This window comes from Mugil cephalus, chromosome 4 (assembly GCF_022458985.1).
Source record: "Mugil cephalus isolate CIBA_MC_2020 chromosome 4, CIBA_Mcephalus_1.1, whole genome shotgun sequence".
Classification (NCBI taxonomy): domain Eukaryota; kingdom Metazoa; phylum Chordata; class Actinopteri; order Mugiliformes; family Mugilidae; genus Mugil; species Mugil cephalus.
The window spans coordinates 7,485,278-7,500,540 of NC_061773.1; the positions used below are offsets into that span (position 1 = coordinate 7,485,278).

General features: G+C 42.0%; 1 protein-coding gene across 1 annotated transcript in view; it reads right to left on the reverse strand.

Annotated features, from left to right (window-relative positions):
- Nucleotides 1–15,263, reverse strand: part of foxj3 (forkhead box J3) — a 64,860-nt gene that overhangs the window by 29,030 nt on the left and 20,567 nt on the right. Inside the window, exon 2 of the mRNA XM_047583767.1 lies at nt 10,214–10,714. Within this exon, the coding sequence (XP_047439723.1) occupies nt 10,214–10,534 (321 nt within the window). The 5' untranslated portion in view covers nt 10,535–10,714. The remainder of the gene's footprint in view (nt 1–10,213; nt 10,715–15,263) is intronic.

Below are 15,263 nucleotides of genomic sequence, written 5' to 3' on the forward strand. Positions count from 1 at the left end.
CCACAGTGTAGACGTGCGACGGCATGGCTCAGCTCCAAGTCGCTCTAAGTGGATATTCATTGGAGGGCTTACCTCCGTCCGTCTACAGACCTTTGACCATAACAGCAGTCTCAGGTTGCTGTAGACTTTTTTTTTTTAAAAGATCCTCCTCCAGCCTCTGCTAATTAGTCCTGCAGCCTCTTTCCCTTTCAGGAGGAAATGCTGTGTGCGAGCTACAGTGCCGGCAGATAAATTAGCTGCAAGCTTCACAGGAGGCAACCGTTCTTCAGGGAGAGCAGGCTACCTTAATTATGAATATTATTAATTACATTTAAAAAACGGCCAGGAAAAAAATAATAATAATAATAATAAAAAAGAAATAAAATAAATCAATCACCCTCATGCTAAAAGATTAACACGTTTAATTGAAAGAGTTGTGAAATGTAATTTTATAATGTGTTTCGTGCACAGACAGAGCTAGCAGCAGCAGCAGCGGCCGCCCGGGCCCAGCTTAGATGAATTTAACAGGGCAGATTCAGTGTTAAAGGCGGATTCCAAGGACTGCACGCTATTTATAGCACGCAGAATTCATCAGCGTACCTCTCTCCTTTCTACTCCTCCTTGTCGAGGCAAAAAAAAAATCAGCGCGCATACAAGAGGCTATGTTAAAAGGAACCATCTGTGATCACTGTGTAAACAAAATGTAGCCTGATATTCACACTCAAAAGCCATTATGTTCCCGGGCCATTACTCAGTCTGACACTGCCTTCTTATTAGCAGTTTTCAGGAGGGAAGGATTTGATTTTATCCTCATCAATCACTGAACTAATGACTCCAGCTAATGTGTACAGTTAGCAAATTTTGAAGTTTTGCAAAGACAGTTTGCTTCTTAAATACCACACGTGGAAACGTGGAATAATAGAAGGACGTTATTACGGTTACACATGGACAAAGAAACAAAGTGTTTATTTTCTTAACGCACATGGTTGAGGTAATTTATTGAAGGCAATGCCTGCTCACTGAAAGACTGCAGACCTACAGTAAGGAATGCATGCTTCAGTTGGCCAACACCTGAAACATTTTAGAGTGCAAGGCAATGTCGCCAACTCTAGACTCTTAAAATTAAACTTTATTTAGTTTTTTTTTTCAAAACTATTGTGTGAAAATAACACATCCATAAAGAAGCGGTACAGAAAATATAAAGAAATGCTGGCAATCCCTCTTGTTCTCATCAGTTTTAAGCTCTTACTGTACATGGTCTGTGTTATACAAACGTAACAGCCAACCGAGCAGGAATATAATTGAGGGGAAAAGTCCTCTCACTGGGGAAACTAAGGTTGAAATAAAGGGAAAGCAAAGTGCTATTATTGTCCATCTTTCTAGCCACAGAATGATGACTGAAGATTTTCTGAGCAGCTCTCCGGCGGCCCTTCATCCTCCCCGACGAAAAAAAAATAAAAAAATAAAAAATGAGAAGGAGCTAATGATTTTTCCAGTTATGAGTTGCGCTTCAAATTCCTCGCAGTTCATAATTTTAACTCTGACACTGGGGGTGATTTTCTAGTCAAATGGCGCTTCAGGCTGTGGCTCCGTGACAAATGCCTGCTGAAGGTCCTGATCAAAACCACGACATGAATGGACACCTCTGACAAAATAAACACAAATCCAGATGCTAACCCTTTCTCCGGTTATTAATATATAAGACTTATGTGTCTTATTAATGCCAATATGCTAAATATGTCAGTCGGCTTTACAGTTCTTGTATAAGGACCTTCACCCAAGTGAGAATGCTAACTCACTAAAAAGAAGGAGAAAAACTGGCTAAATCAACACTGATAGTTCCTCCAGCCTTGGCCTCTCATATTTCTCCATTATTATAAACTGAAGAGTCTGCTTTAACAATGCCAACAGATTAAGTGTCCTTTCAAAGGCCTGAAGCTGCGGCCGATGTGCGCAGAGACCAACAGCCCATCATTGTCCAGCGTTATCTGCACTATAAATGATTCTTGGAAAGAAGGGAGAAAAGGCAGTGGCACAAATGGTGTGTCCCTATCTGTGAGTCAGATATCGACTCCAACAGATCTCATTATCACAGAGGAGGAAGTTGACTGAATCAATTGATGACGACGGTCAACAGCTTTTACAACTAGCTGATATATCACATCTAACCGGGCAAAAAGAGCAGATGGGAGGGAGCCGTTACGGCTCATGACTGTTTAAAACGATAACGGGAGTCGTGTATAGAAACATATATAGTGGATGAACTATGAGACTGTGGTCATGACAGGCAAAAAGACAGCTAGCGTTTCAAATAAAATTGAAGCCAACATCTCTCCACTGGCCTGCAGGCCACAAGAGGAAGCGATAGAAGCCTGAGGCCTTTTATGTTCTGCACTGCAGTCAGCACTTCACTCAGCGGAGTGTGGGGACAGCAGCTCCTGCCAAAACGTATCCATGCCAAGGCCTGCCAGCTTGCTCTCCCCGCCCACTCTAAGGGCCAGAGCGTGAGCGGTGGGGCGCCGGTAGGCGGGTGCAAGGTGAGGCTGGTGGGCGGGTGGCCAGGCTGGAGCTTCCTGACACGGGAACCCGCCTCACAGCAGGATCAAACTGGCTGCCGAGTGAATCACTACCCCTCCCACTACCTGAAAAAAGTCAGCGCCAGGCCAGAACGTAGCCACTTTTGCCGTCTCTACAATTAAGCACGAATTCAGGAAAAGACAAAGGCGCTAAAAATACTGTTGTGTAACCTCATCGCTCATCGGATTGCACTGGAGCCAGGGTTGATATGAGGATGGACTAGAAAAAAAGAGAGGTTTTCAGGATCAATTTTGAATTGAGCTGTGCATGTAATAAAAAAAAAAACAACAAACAACAAAAAAAAACAGTCAAAATATGTATCAGTGGTGTTGCTGAAATATTCAATATCGGCTAAGTGCTTAAAATTTAAACGCTTTACGGTGTAATGATGATACAGGCTAAGAAAGCAGATGAAGGTATCACAGAGTCTAGCACCGAAGCAATTTTACACTTTCAGATTTGAGGCCCTGCAAACCTAAGCTTGCGGTGGGAGATAGGGGCAGGAGGCACAAATCATCAGCTCATACCTGACCAGCCTGATTTAAATAAGCAACAGGAGCAAAGATTTTCTGAGCGGTGGCTAGTCACCAGTCAGAGGCAGGAACATTATCTCCAGAGTAAATAATGTCCTGGAGGACCAGTGGCTACCCAAATCACTTCTTTAAAAAATAGAAAACTGCTTCAGGCTGCTATTATTAAGCCTCAGATCCAATGGGAAAGTTGAACCTTTGATCTGTTTAGGGTACTGTGTATTTGCATTTTATAATGAGATCAAAGCAAGGTCCAGGGCCCCTGCAGAAGGCAGCTCTGCGCTCCATCTTTGCACACTCAACGATTTACAGACCAAAGCTATATTTCCCTGTTAACAAGATCATGTAAGAGCCACGGACCTCAGTGAAAATGCAGAGGGGGATTCGACGTTTGTTAAGCAATCAACAGTAGCCTACATTCTCTTGCAGCTAATTTCCTTTTCCTGTACACAGGTGTAGAGGAGAAAAAAATAAAATCACGCCAGTAGCAACAATCTCCTCAACAGTTAAAGTTCAAGAGTAAACATTTCAAGCATTTTTAAACTGGTTGAGAATCGCTCCCGATTTTCTTTGGCATTCTTCACCTGGAAAAAATGCAGAGGGGAATTTACACACTTAGCCTGAAGTGAGCCTACGAGGAGCCGGGAAAAAGGGTTGAGATGAGCATGGAGGTCAGCTTTTCAGTTTTTATTTTAGTCTCTAAGCAGAAAATACACCAGAAAATAAATCACACACACTGTCACTCTGTCTGTGGCTGAGCTGAGGTGAGCAGTCCTCTATTTTGAGAAACTGTGCACAGACAGAGGTGGTTAAGACATCCATGAATTAAAGAGTGCAGTTTGTTTAAATGAGTCCATCTAGTGTAGTTTTTTACTCCCGTGCAGCTGAGAGCTAAGCTGATATTTCAATATTAAACGGCACCTCTTAATAAAGTAAGTATTTAAATCGAATTAACCATAATAAATGGTTATAATAATTATTTGTTAATACATGACTTACACTAACAAACTGTAACAACCACATTATATGTATTTATTCAATAAAAAGTTAGGCTACCGTGTGTCCTGTTCATGACAAGAAATACTTTCTAATTTTTAAAAACAACCTTTAAGTAATCTTGATGTGTCCACTTTACACGGTCACTTAATTCGTAAAAATAAATAATACTTGTAATGTTGACTAATTAAACACAGATCACATTAGTAACACGTCACTGAACTCACCTAAAGACTCCTGAGTTTAAAAAGTGACCAATTTCAGTATCGACACCAGCCAGTTATCTGAATAAAATCTCCAAATTATCATTGTCTAAAGCAGCTTTGCTCATCCTGGCGTCTGTGGTGCGTGCAGGTAGAGGCTGGCCAGGGGAATACCCCTCCCCTGCAGCCGTCTCCTTCAAGTGTCCTGAAGTGACACATGTGCACATCATCTGAAGAACATTTGTCCCACAAACAGTTGCGGCGAAAGTGAGAGAGAGCTGATTTGCCATTCATGACACGCAAGACGACATCCGCGAAGAGAGAGAGCAGATTCGAGAATTGATGACAACGGACTTGAAACCGATTGTATTCATCCAATACCACTCACATCACACTTCACATTACAAATCTTTTTTAATCTATGATTCAAAGAAATATATCTGAAAAGTCTTAACAAATCCTTGCAGGTTCTTAAATAGTGAATCTGACCCAAAGTCAAGTCTTTGTCGTGTTGCAAGTCACATCTGAGTTAAGTGCTACTGGTTGAGAGAAAGACATGACCTTGGAGGTGATGACTGTTCCCGTTTACCATTAAAGGCTGAGAGGAGAGGCCGTCTACACGTCTGTAACGGTTCTGAAATCAAAAAGACTGCACAACGGATATACATTATGACAAAGAGAACGCGGTATACTGTGGTATGGAAAAGTGCCACAAGCTTCGACATACACCAATCAGGCATAACATTATGACCACCTTCCTAATATAGTGTAAGTCTCCCTCACAGAATGCACATGGGTCTTCTGAGGGTGTCCTGTGGTGTCTGGTAACAGGATGTTGTTAGTGGGGGTCTTTGAGTCCTATGGGTTGAGGGGAGGGGCCTCTGTGGATCGTCCCACAGATACCTGATCAGTTTGGGATCTAGTGAATTTGGAGGCCAGGGCAACACCTTGTGCTGTTCTTCATGTTTATGTTTGTTTTGTTTTTTTTAAGTTGTTCCTAAACCGTTTTTGTGTGTGTGTCTGCATCCTGCTGGGGGTGGCTGCAGTCATCAATGAGTGTCACTGCTATGGGGCGGGGGTGTCTGGTCTGGTCTAGGTGGGTGGTACATGTCTATGTTATTTACTGCTGTCAGTGGTTTTAATGCTACGGCTGATCGTTGAATGTGCTGAGGAATCCTAGTGTGTGAAATATCTTTAAGCAATCTGGCAGGTCTTCAAAAATTCATGCTTTACATGCAAAGAACAGAAAGACATGGAGGCTACAGTATACGAGCTGAATCATGCACAAGACGGCTTAGACAAACCTGCAAAACATGAATCAAAAGTGCCTCACAGAGCCAGAGAGAGTGTGAAGAAAAGCACCAGCTAATTGCTTGCTCATAGATGCCGAGCACACGCTCTGCACTCTCGAAGGCAGCGTTCGCGTCTTTTGACCTTGATGAATTATCTGTTTTTATTGACAGCACTTATTGACATTTCTTAAAAGCGCGGGCTAATGGAGTTCTATTGAGATGATTAAATGAATTGCTGGTGCCTAGATTAGGCAGGTCTCATCTCACAGGCACAGCTTGCATTATCATACAGAACAGACGCATGCGTGTGTGGAGTCCCAAATTCCTGCGACTGACATCTCCAGGGGAACAGAGGAGCGATGACTACATCCGACCTACATTCACCCCACCCCGGCATGCTCGGTTCCAACTAATTACACACGCACAAATATGCATACTCAGTCACACTATAGGTGGATTCACATCATAGTAACGGTCACAGTGGAGGAAGAACATAACAACTGTTTTCATGTTACACAATCGTACAACTACAATTAGGTATCCTGCTACTTCCAAATCTCCGAGTATCTCAGGGTTTCGAAGCCAAAAAACCCCACAACGGTTCAAGCACCAAGTGACCTCTTGATGATCGGGAGAGGAACCCTTCCTAAGGCTTTTGCACAGGCTTAGATGAAAATATCATTTGTGTGATGGGATGTGAAAATTCTCCAAGCACAAAAACATTAGAAACGGACCTGAGGCTGCTGGAGCTTGTTCAAATGCCCCGGGCGTGGAAACAGTATTGGATTTCATTTAAATGTCTTAAGCAATGAAAAGATTTTATACAGATACAGATTCTATGTATTTTATTCAGTTGTTCAGTTCTCAGAAAAAACTATAAGAGGGGAAAAAACCCTTTTAACAAGAACTGAGAAAAAAAAAAGTGACGCAGGCTCTAGCCGATGAGCACATCTTCAAACCGCTCTTTCAGCGTTTCCTGTGCTGTACAGCATCCTGGTTAGAGTGATGTGGTTTTTCACACTTTAAAATGTGAGGGGTATTTCTACAGTTGCGATCCACATTTAGGCCAGAATCTGACAAGGTTTGACTAAACTAGAAAGTAGTCGGGGAGCGTCAATCTTTACCAGTGCTGACTAATTCCATAACTTACTCTTGTGCTAAAGACATCATTCCAATTACGTCAACTCCTTATTACATCCGACATCCCCGAAAATAAACATTTTCCATTCCACCATGTTAAATTTAGTTTTATCTATCTATCTATAAATATATTACAACGCATGGGTAAAGCCCCAAATTTAAAAAAAAAAAAACTACAAGAGACTATAACAATCATAAATGGATAAAATAGGACCGCGGCAAACAATTCATTTTTCAGATGAATGTGTTGATTATTTCATCTGTTAGTAATCATCTGGTTAACTTGGCAAACTTCTGATAACATTTCAACATGAAATCTAAAAAAAGACTAATCCATTTCAAATTAAAACTTATCAAATGATGACATTCAGTGAAAGAGAGATTTATGCAGCGTAGATCTAGTTATTAAAAATGCTGATTTGTTGTTTTCTGCTCTTAATTGCATAGTCTTAGCCACTGACCTTACAATTAATCATCCGAATTATTTACCTGCAAAATATCGTATACCTCTAATAGATAAATAATGTATTGCCGGTTCATGTAAGGTGACCTTGAGTGCTTTGGAAGGCGGCCACATATTAAATTATTATTATCATTAGAAAAACGTAGCATTACAGGAAATCTACAGCGTTTAGTTTAAGTCCATGTGCGCCAAAACAAACTGCTTACAAGTCGTCTTTATTGAGTTCTTGTCTGCAACTCAACAAATATTTCCACAACCATGTCTCCCTGTCACTGGCCTAGAATCAGACAAAGATTGCCATAATAGTTTTAATGCTTGTGCTGCTGTCTCATCGTTTTAAGATGAATTGTGTTGCCAAGGGTGGTCGCTTTCTTTTCTCTGTATAAAGAATTCCTACACTTCTGATGATTGGGGCTGGGTCATTTCCAATTCAACTCTCTTTTCCATATGGCTGGTAACAACCTTAGCATGATTGGTCATTGAAGGTAAACACTAAGGCTGCACGATAAATCATTAAAAAAAAAATCTTGATTCACCCATACACGTGATCTCATTTCGTAACACAACGATTCTTAAGCATTTTATTTCATGAGCGGCATCACAAACAAATGCTCCCATTTCTTCACGGATTTTTTCAAGCGCCCCTAAAGGCAGCACTGCCGCTGACTCCTCCCTCGACCTAAAACGTCTTTACAACACGTAATTCCATCAGTGGTGGAAGCAGTGAGGGAGAGAAGCAGGGAGAAGTCAGCGGTAAAGGGAGTTAAATTGATGGTGAAGACACCCCAGGTGGAAGTGGCGAGAGTCACCCACAGACCCGAACTCGTGCCCAAAGAGCTATGATCCACATTCTAAGGGAATCTCAATGTTTGATGCTCTACTTGAATGACCATTTGAATGTTTTTTGTTCATCAGTGCAATAAATATTTTTGTAAAAAAAAAAAAAAAAAAAAAAAAAAAAGAATTGTGATCTTAGTTCTAAGCAAAAAAATTCACATTTTTTCCAGAATCGTGCAGCCCTAGTAAACACTGACAGAGTAATCAATTACGGAAACATTTTGATGAGTCCTAGATGTTTGTTTTTTTTTGCTAAACAATTTAATCAATTAGAATTTCTAGACAATTCCTGGTTGTTATTTAATACTATTTATTATTTTAGTTTTTTAAAGTTTTTCTTTTTCTTACATAACAATAATAATCAGGTTTTCACTGAACACTGGAACCTGCCACAATTAACAAAAGAACACATTAACAGCCACACATATTAACCCGGCTTTGGTGAATTAATATAATGTCTTTTTTCTGCTGTATGTGTATGGGACTGTAACTCAGTGGGTAGAGCAGAGCGTCGGCCCTGCCAGCAGCCTCGTCTGATTTCCACTGAGGACACCCACTCTGAAATGTATAAAAAGTGTATGAATTCACTGTGCATGGAATGAGTGTCAACTAAATTTTAGGTCTTATCTAGAGTTACTTTAGTTTGACTAGTCGGTCACACCCTTATATTTCTGAAAACAATAAGGCCTGCGGTGCAAGTCAAGTCCATTTAGACCCACTTAATTGATCTTTTACTCATATCTGCTCTCCGGATAAAAAGGAAAGTTGATTGATTAAGTTATCCTAATAGATGCAGACTGACTGATGAGTGCTACACGAGCTGCGAGTGGATTTGTTAACAACATCCAGCAACAAACAGTGGAAAATGCTGCCGCAACCCTCGAAGAATGTCTGGAGAAAATCGTTTGGCATTGAATTTAACAATTCGCTGCACGCAAATAGGGTAGGTGGTATACGAAACACAGAGCTGACATCAAGTGTTTGGTGAAAATGCCTGTGCAGGAATACCTGCAGACTGGCAGCACAGACGCTGCTGTGTTGCTGACAACTAAATAAGGGATGATGAACGTAAAAGAGGAAATAACGGCTGCAAAATAGAACAATTCATTTCCTTGTGAAAAAAAAAAAGGAGCTAAAATCAATCCATTTATTATAACACATGCTTTCTCATCTTGCCCTTACCTACACGCATACATATACACGCACACACACCTCAATGCAGTCTGTACACACACCAGATCTTGTCGCCCCAGGAAATGGGCTTCATACATCTTGTCTGACTGCAATAAAGCAGTGCCTAAGATTCTATTTCCAATAAACGTCGACTGATTGGAAAACTCATTCTAATATCAATTTCCATCTGGGCCCTTTAAAAGGCAATCAGCATAGCTTCATCTCTGTATATCATGGGCTCCTTGAGATGATGACACAGCACTGGCTCTCTCCTTCTGCATAATGGCCTTCCCCTATCAAGGCTTCTGCAATGAATAATACCACCCATGAATGGGCTATTTAGTCTGTGTTCGCACAGATAGGGGCCACTTCTGTGAATATTAATCTAGGGTTTTACACTTCATATGGTTCTCTCAGGGCTGCACCATTTTTCATTCGATGGAGCAAGGCGCTTAGTGTGATTTGGCACACTTAAAGTTTCTCTCTAGGTTTCCTCAGAAGTGACATTGGTGATTACCAATGGCATCTCACTTTGCAAGAGATGCCCAGCACTCACAAAACAGTGATTTTAGTCACAGAATATCATATTCTCTTCCAGTGTATTCTCTACGTTTTCTACAAACGCTGTCAACAACTCAAAATTAAATGTCACAGGAGGACATTCACAAGTGAATAAGAAGAAGGAAATGGGGAAAGCTAATTAAATTTTCTATAATTTTCTTATTGTCAACAAACGGCAGGAAAAAAAACAGCATTGATTCAGGTACTGTCTCTATCCAAGTTCGGTTTAACCAATTTGTCTGCAGCGTAGTACTCCACAGCCACCCAGACACTTCAGTCACCTGCCTTTCAGGAGCTGCTCTCCAACGATGGAGGATTTGTGAATAACTAGTGGGCTCATACTTTTCATAAACAAGCATCATGTCACAGTGTCAAAATTAAATACCCAGATATATTTTAATAAACCGCTGTAGGCATAAAATTAGGTTATTTTTTTTTTGTTTTGTTTTGTTTTTTTTTTACCTTCCAGCCACTGCCCGCCTCTCTGTAGTAGGGAAAGTTATCACAGATCCACTGGTAGATCTCGCTCAGCGTCATCTTCTTCTTTGGCGAGCTGTTGATAGCAAATGTGATGAGGCTGGCGTAGCTGTAGGGAGGCTTCCCGTCCTTGTGCTGCTGCACCTCCTCCTGGTCCAGCGTGGTGTTAGGATCCAGCAGGGAGCTCTTCTTGCCCATGCCTGGCCCGTGGGCATTCTGGGCATCAGCCTTGCGGATGGCTGCCTGCATGGTCAGCTGAGGAAGCCAATCCATGGAGGTCAGGCTGCTCTCCAGCTCCGACGTCATTGTGACGGCAGGCTGGGCGGGAGGGGGCGGGGAAAAGGTGGCGGTTGCTGTGGTTGCTGTTGGTAGTTTGCGATCGATGGAGTGCGGGCCAGGTGTTGAATAACAAATGGGGATGAGTGCCGATGAAGTCAGGGCGCCCTCAGCTTAGGACATCAGCATAGCATCTTCTGTGAGTCAACTCTAGACAAAGAGGAAACAGACAGGCCTTTATTAGTCAACCAGTATTTGTTACGAGCAGCAGCTAAACATCGGAAATAAAAGACATGCCTGTCGCGAAAAACAAATGCAAGCGAAGAATCAGCTCAGCAGAGTTTGCACAACATCAGAAACCGAAGCGTCTCTGCAAAGTATGCTCAAATTCACAGTACAGGAGATTGCAAGCCCCCCACTTTCTGCACCACTTGCTGCTCTCAAAGCTGACTCATAGCTGGGACTCCATCTGCACAGAGAGAGTAAATGCCAGGCAATTGTTTTCACAACTGCCAGCCAAATGGGGGAATGGCTCAGGAGGAATTCCGACTCTCTTGAGGGTAGTAAACCCCCTCTCCTTTTCTTCCCTGCCTGCCTCCTTCCCTGTCCTCCCCCAACCGGAGCCTCTGCCGTAAACGAGCCAGCGAATGTCGCCTCGCAAACCGTCCTCGGCGCGTTGGTCGCGTTGTGCAAAGTGCAGCCCGCCTCTCTGTCCCTCTCGGCACACTGCCCCGTCTTAAAATAGAGGAGAAGAGTGGAGAAGCCTAAAGTTACGGACGTAAGTGAACATGGGGGTGTGTGGAAGAGAGAAAAAAAAAAAAAAAAAAACCTGAGCAGGATTACACTGCAATCTGGTGGAATTTAGTGGAGGGGGAAAAAAAAAAAAAAGAAAACTGTCGGGAGAAGAAGGAGGAATCCTCACCAAGTTGTGGGATTTTTCTCTTGACTAAGCATGCTCACACAAGTGTGCGTCTGTGTGTGTGTCTGTGTGTCCGTTTGTGAGCATGTGTGAGCTTGAGTGTGTACTGTCAGGCTGGGAATAAAGGTTCATCTTGACAGCACAACAATAAGTATAATCTAGTTTTCAAAATATGTACATCTATGTGCACCTAACACAACTCTTACCATTTAACACAGATTTCGGAACCGACAGACAATCCCAATACAATTTGGAAAAAACTGCATGTAATTTCATGATTATAATTGTTGTATTTACAGAAAAAGTTCAAAGGTTTTGAAGTCTTCAAAAAGTATCTATCAGAAATTTGTTTTACACCCGTTTAATTAATCAGTGACTGCAAAACATGGCAATTTATGCTTTAAATATGAGATGCAACAGGAACAGTAAGAAATTCCTAAATTGGGCAAACTGCTTCGGCGGCAGTTGGTCAAAAGCGGTTTATGGCTGTCCCCTTCCATTGATCTCTCACAGCGGGGGTCAGCTAGTGCCCAGCAGCCAATTCAATATCCGCTATCAGTGTGGACAAGCAAAGAAGATGATGAAGGCATTTTTACACATGCCAACAGAATTCAGAGATGGGAAGAAAACATATCTGTGGGAGATCATTAATGAAGGAAGGTCTTAAAACTTCCCTTATAGTCAGAGTTGGGTCCCATCAGGTAGCATTCAATTTCCAATCTAAGCAAAATCCTTTTCCAGTTTTATTTATTAAATTTCTACTTTAAAGTGACATTCTGCACTACTTTGTGCATCAAAAGCACTCTACTTTCTGCATGGAAAAGTGGAGAAGATCAGTTGTGGTCAGCGTGAATGCGTGTCAGCAACAAAGCCTTTAAGGGGGAAATAAAACATATTACTTAAGATGTGAATACGTTTCTTAAACCACCCTTGCAGCAGAACAAATCAGTGTTGTGTCCGTCTGAAAACATGTTTCATATTTCCTTGAATCTACGGTCAAACTCCATTGGGAAACCTTGAGAAAGGATATGGCAAGACCAAAGTAACTTGGAAGCAGCTGAGCCATGTTTTGACAAAAAAGTAAATATCCAGCCTTGTGCAAAGCATGAGGCACGAGCGAATAAATGTGGAGATGAGGAATTTCTCTCTGATAATTTATCCTGACACTGACAACAGCCCCTTTGGAACTAACTTCAAGCCTTTTGAGAACCTCAAATATATTTTCGACGGAGTTTCGTTTTAATGTGTTCACTTAGAAAATACCTCGTTGTGGGGTTCTATGGTTGCATTTGAATGACCATCCCGCTTTTGACTGGATACAGAGTTAGTCTAAACGTATGGTGTCATACATCTACAACAAAATGAACTGAAGACTTGGGAGATATGACTGAATTGGGGTGGGATTTGGCCTCGAAAACAATTTGGCATAATGTTTTTAGAGTTTCAAAAAACTATTTTTTTTCACAGAGTACCCTATTTAACACTGAAAGTTAGACGCCTAATGGGACTGGCACCTGACACATATTGGTCATTCTGCAATCGTGGAAGCATTGAGTAAACACGACCAAATCAAAACCAATCCTAAAATGGAAGAATTTGATGACTGATTTTACTGATCTTTTGCTGTTATAAGTGCATATATACTGAATATGTAATACTACTTGGTTGGTTGGAAGGTGGAGGGGGGATGGGGATGAGGTGGGGGTCGGGGTTGGGGTTCATTTCAAATTGTAATTGGCTCAGTTGTAACATTTTTTTGTGTTGATGTTTAATAAAAAACTGAATGAGAAAAAAAAAAAGAAAAAAAAACTGGTTATTTACTCGCCGCTGGGCTTTTGGAGTCTTTCTTCGTTAACACTTTCATCGTGGATGTTCAAAGCTTGGAGGCCATAATAAAAACACTGGAGGCTTGAAAGTAACAACACCGACATCTACAGTCATGGACCGACTGACAATGAGCAGACTTGTCAACTGGTAATACTGAGTCAGACGAGTGATGAAGAACTGTTCCTCATCACAAAAAAGACAAATCGTACAAGGCATCTCCACCCAGTAGCTGAAATAAAGGTGACTCACAGGGTGCTGCTAATGACGGGGATTTTCCTCTTTGAAAAAACGCCAACCGTAATATAAAAATAGTTCAATTTTTAAGGCTAATCTACATATTGTGCCATCTTAAATTTAGATTTGGAAAATGAACCAAGATTCTGTTAAAATTGCTGATTACTTGAACTGTTAAACAAGCCAAATCATTCAAAACACATCACAGGAAACTTCCCTTCGCTCATTTCATGTTCACAAAAAGGTAGAACATATAAAAAAAAGAAAATAGGATGGGAACGGGTGTTTGATTGAAGTAGGTGAGGGTGGACGTCTTGATGTAAATGTTGTCACAGACACCTAATGCAAGGGGGAAGGAAGCTGAGGTTTCTGGTGGCTTGCCTGAGGTGAGGAGACTGATTCAAGGGTTGATGAAAGGCGCTCCGCCCGATACACAGAGACACATGCCATTTGACCCTCCACGCTAATGATCCAGCTGCTACATAATCTGCGGGGCCAAGGCAGCGTCTTAATTAGAGAACCTTGGGCTGTGGCAGGAATGATGAAGCGCAACACGGGCGGGCAGTAAGACAGCCCCCCCGCTGCCTTCATTACCCAGGCAGTGGGACAACCGGAGCAGGGACAAGCCCCAGCCTGCTGCTGCGTCAGGGAGGACTGTCTTGAGTATGTTCACTAACGGGGTCTGGGGGCAGGCACGGGAGAGCTCAGGATGCGGGGAACGTGAGAAGAAAACCCAGAAGAGATGAAGCAGTAAGGGTGAGCGTGGGGGGGGCACAATGTAGCTGGCAGTTGGCCGCTCAGAGTAGAAAATGGCAATGGTCTGCATCCAAAGGGGTCTCCGAGTTCAGGCGCTATGATTACGAGCCCAAGGGAATAGAGTGCAATGCCACACACATGGAGCAGCTCTGAACCCGCTCTAGGAAAAATGGGGTTTCTTCACTGTCATTGCCAAAAAATGAAGAAAAAAGAAAGGAACGAAAACGTCATTTTCTCACTCTGCACTTCAATTTGTTTGTCGGATGGGGCGCTGGCAGTATTTTCGGGAGCCCAGAGGGAGAAATAGGCGGTCAAATTCATTCTCAATTCAGAGTTTCTTTGTCCTCCAGGGATTAATGGCAGATTTAGTTCTGGATGAGAAACCGAAAGCATCTGTGAAACATCTTAATTCACCAAGTTCTTGACAAGACTTATCAACGGCCCCGCTGCCAACAGAGCACTGACAGCAAATCAGCGATTTGTTGTGTTTTGTGTCTCTGCTACTAAGTCTGAAGTGGCTCACTCAAACTGACGGTGTGGCTATTGTACGTGTGCCAGGCCCTCCTTTATTCAAGAATCCCCAATGAGGCAACAAGCTGAGTAACAACCAGGGATTACCCAACACAATTTAGCAGATTACGTCAACTCCATCATGTTAGGCAAGTACATACTGCGATGCAAGTCAGCAACTGCGTCATACAAACAGCGCTGTTCCTCTTCGACACTATTGCAAAATGTACGTCTGTACTTAGGCTTTTAAAATTCATTAATAACCCTACCAATACGACCGATTTCCCTATCACACAATCTCTGAATCGGTCATTATTTATCAATCTAAACAAATGCAGTGCAATGAAAACCTTGACGGAAAGTGTACGAAAGAGTGTGTTTTGAAAATAAAAATGATTTTCTTCTCATGGAATAATATCATGACAAATTAAAAGGTTTATAGCCACAAGTATTGATGTAGAAGTAGTAGTTATCATTCACTGTGTTATGTTTCTTCGACTTTCTACGAGATCT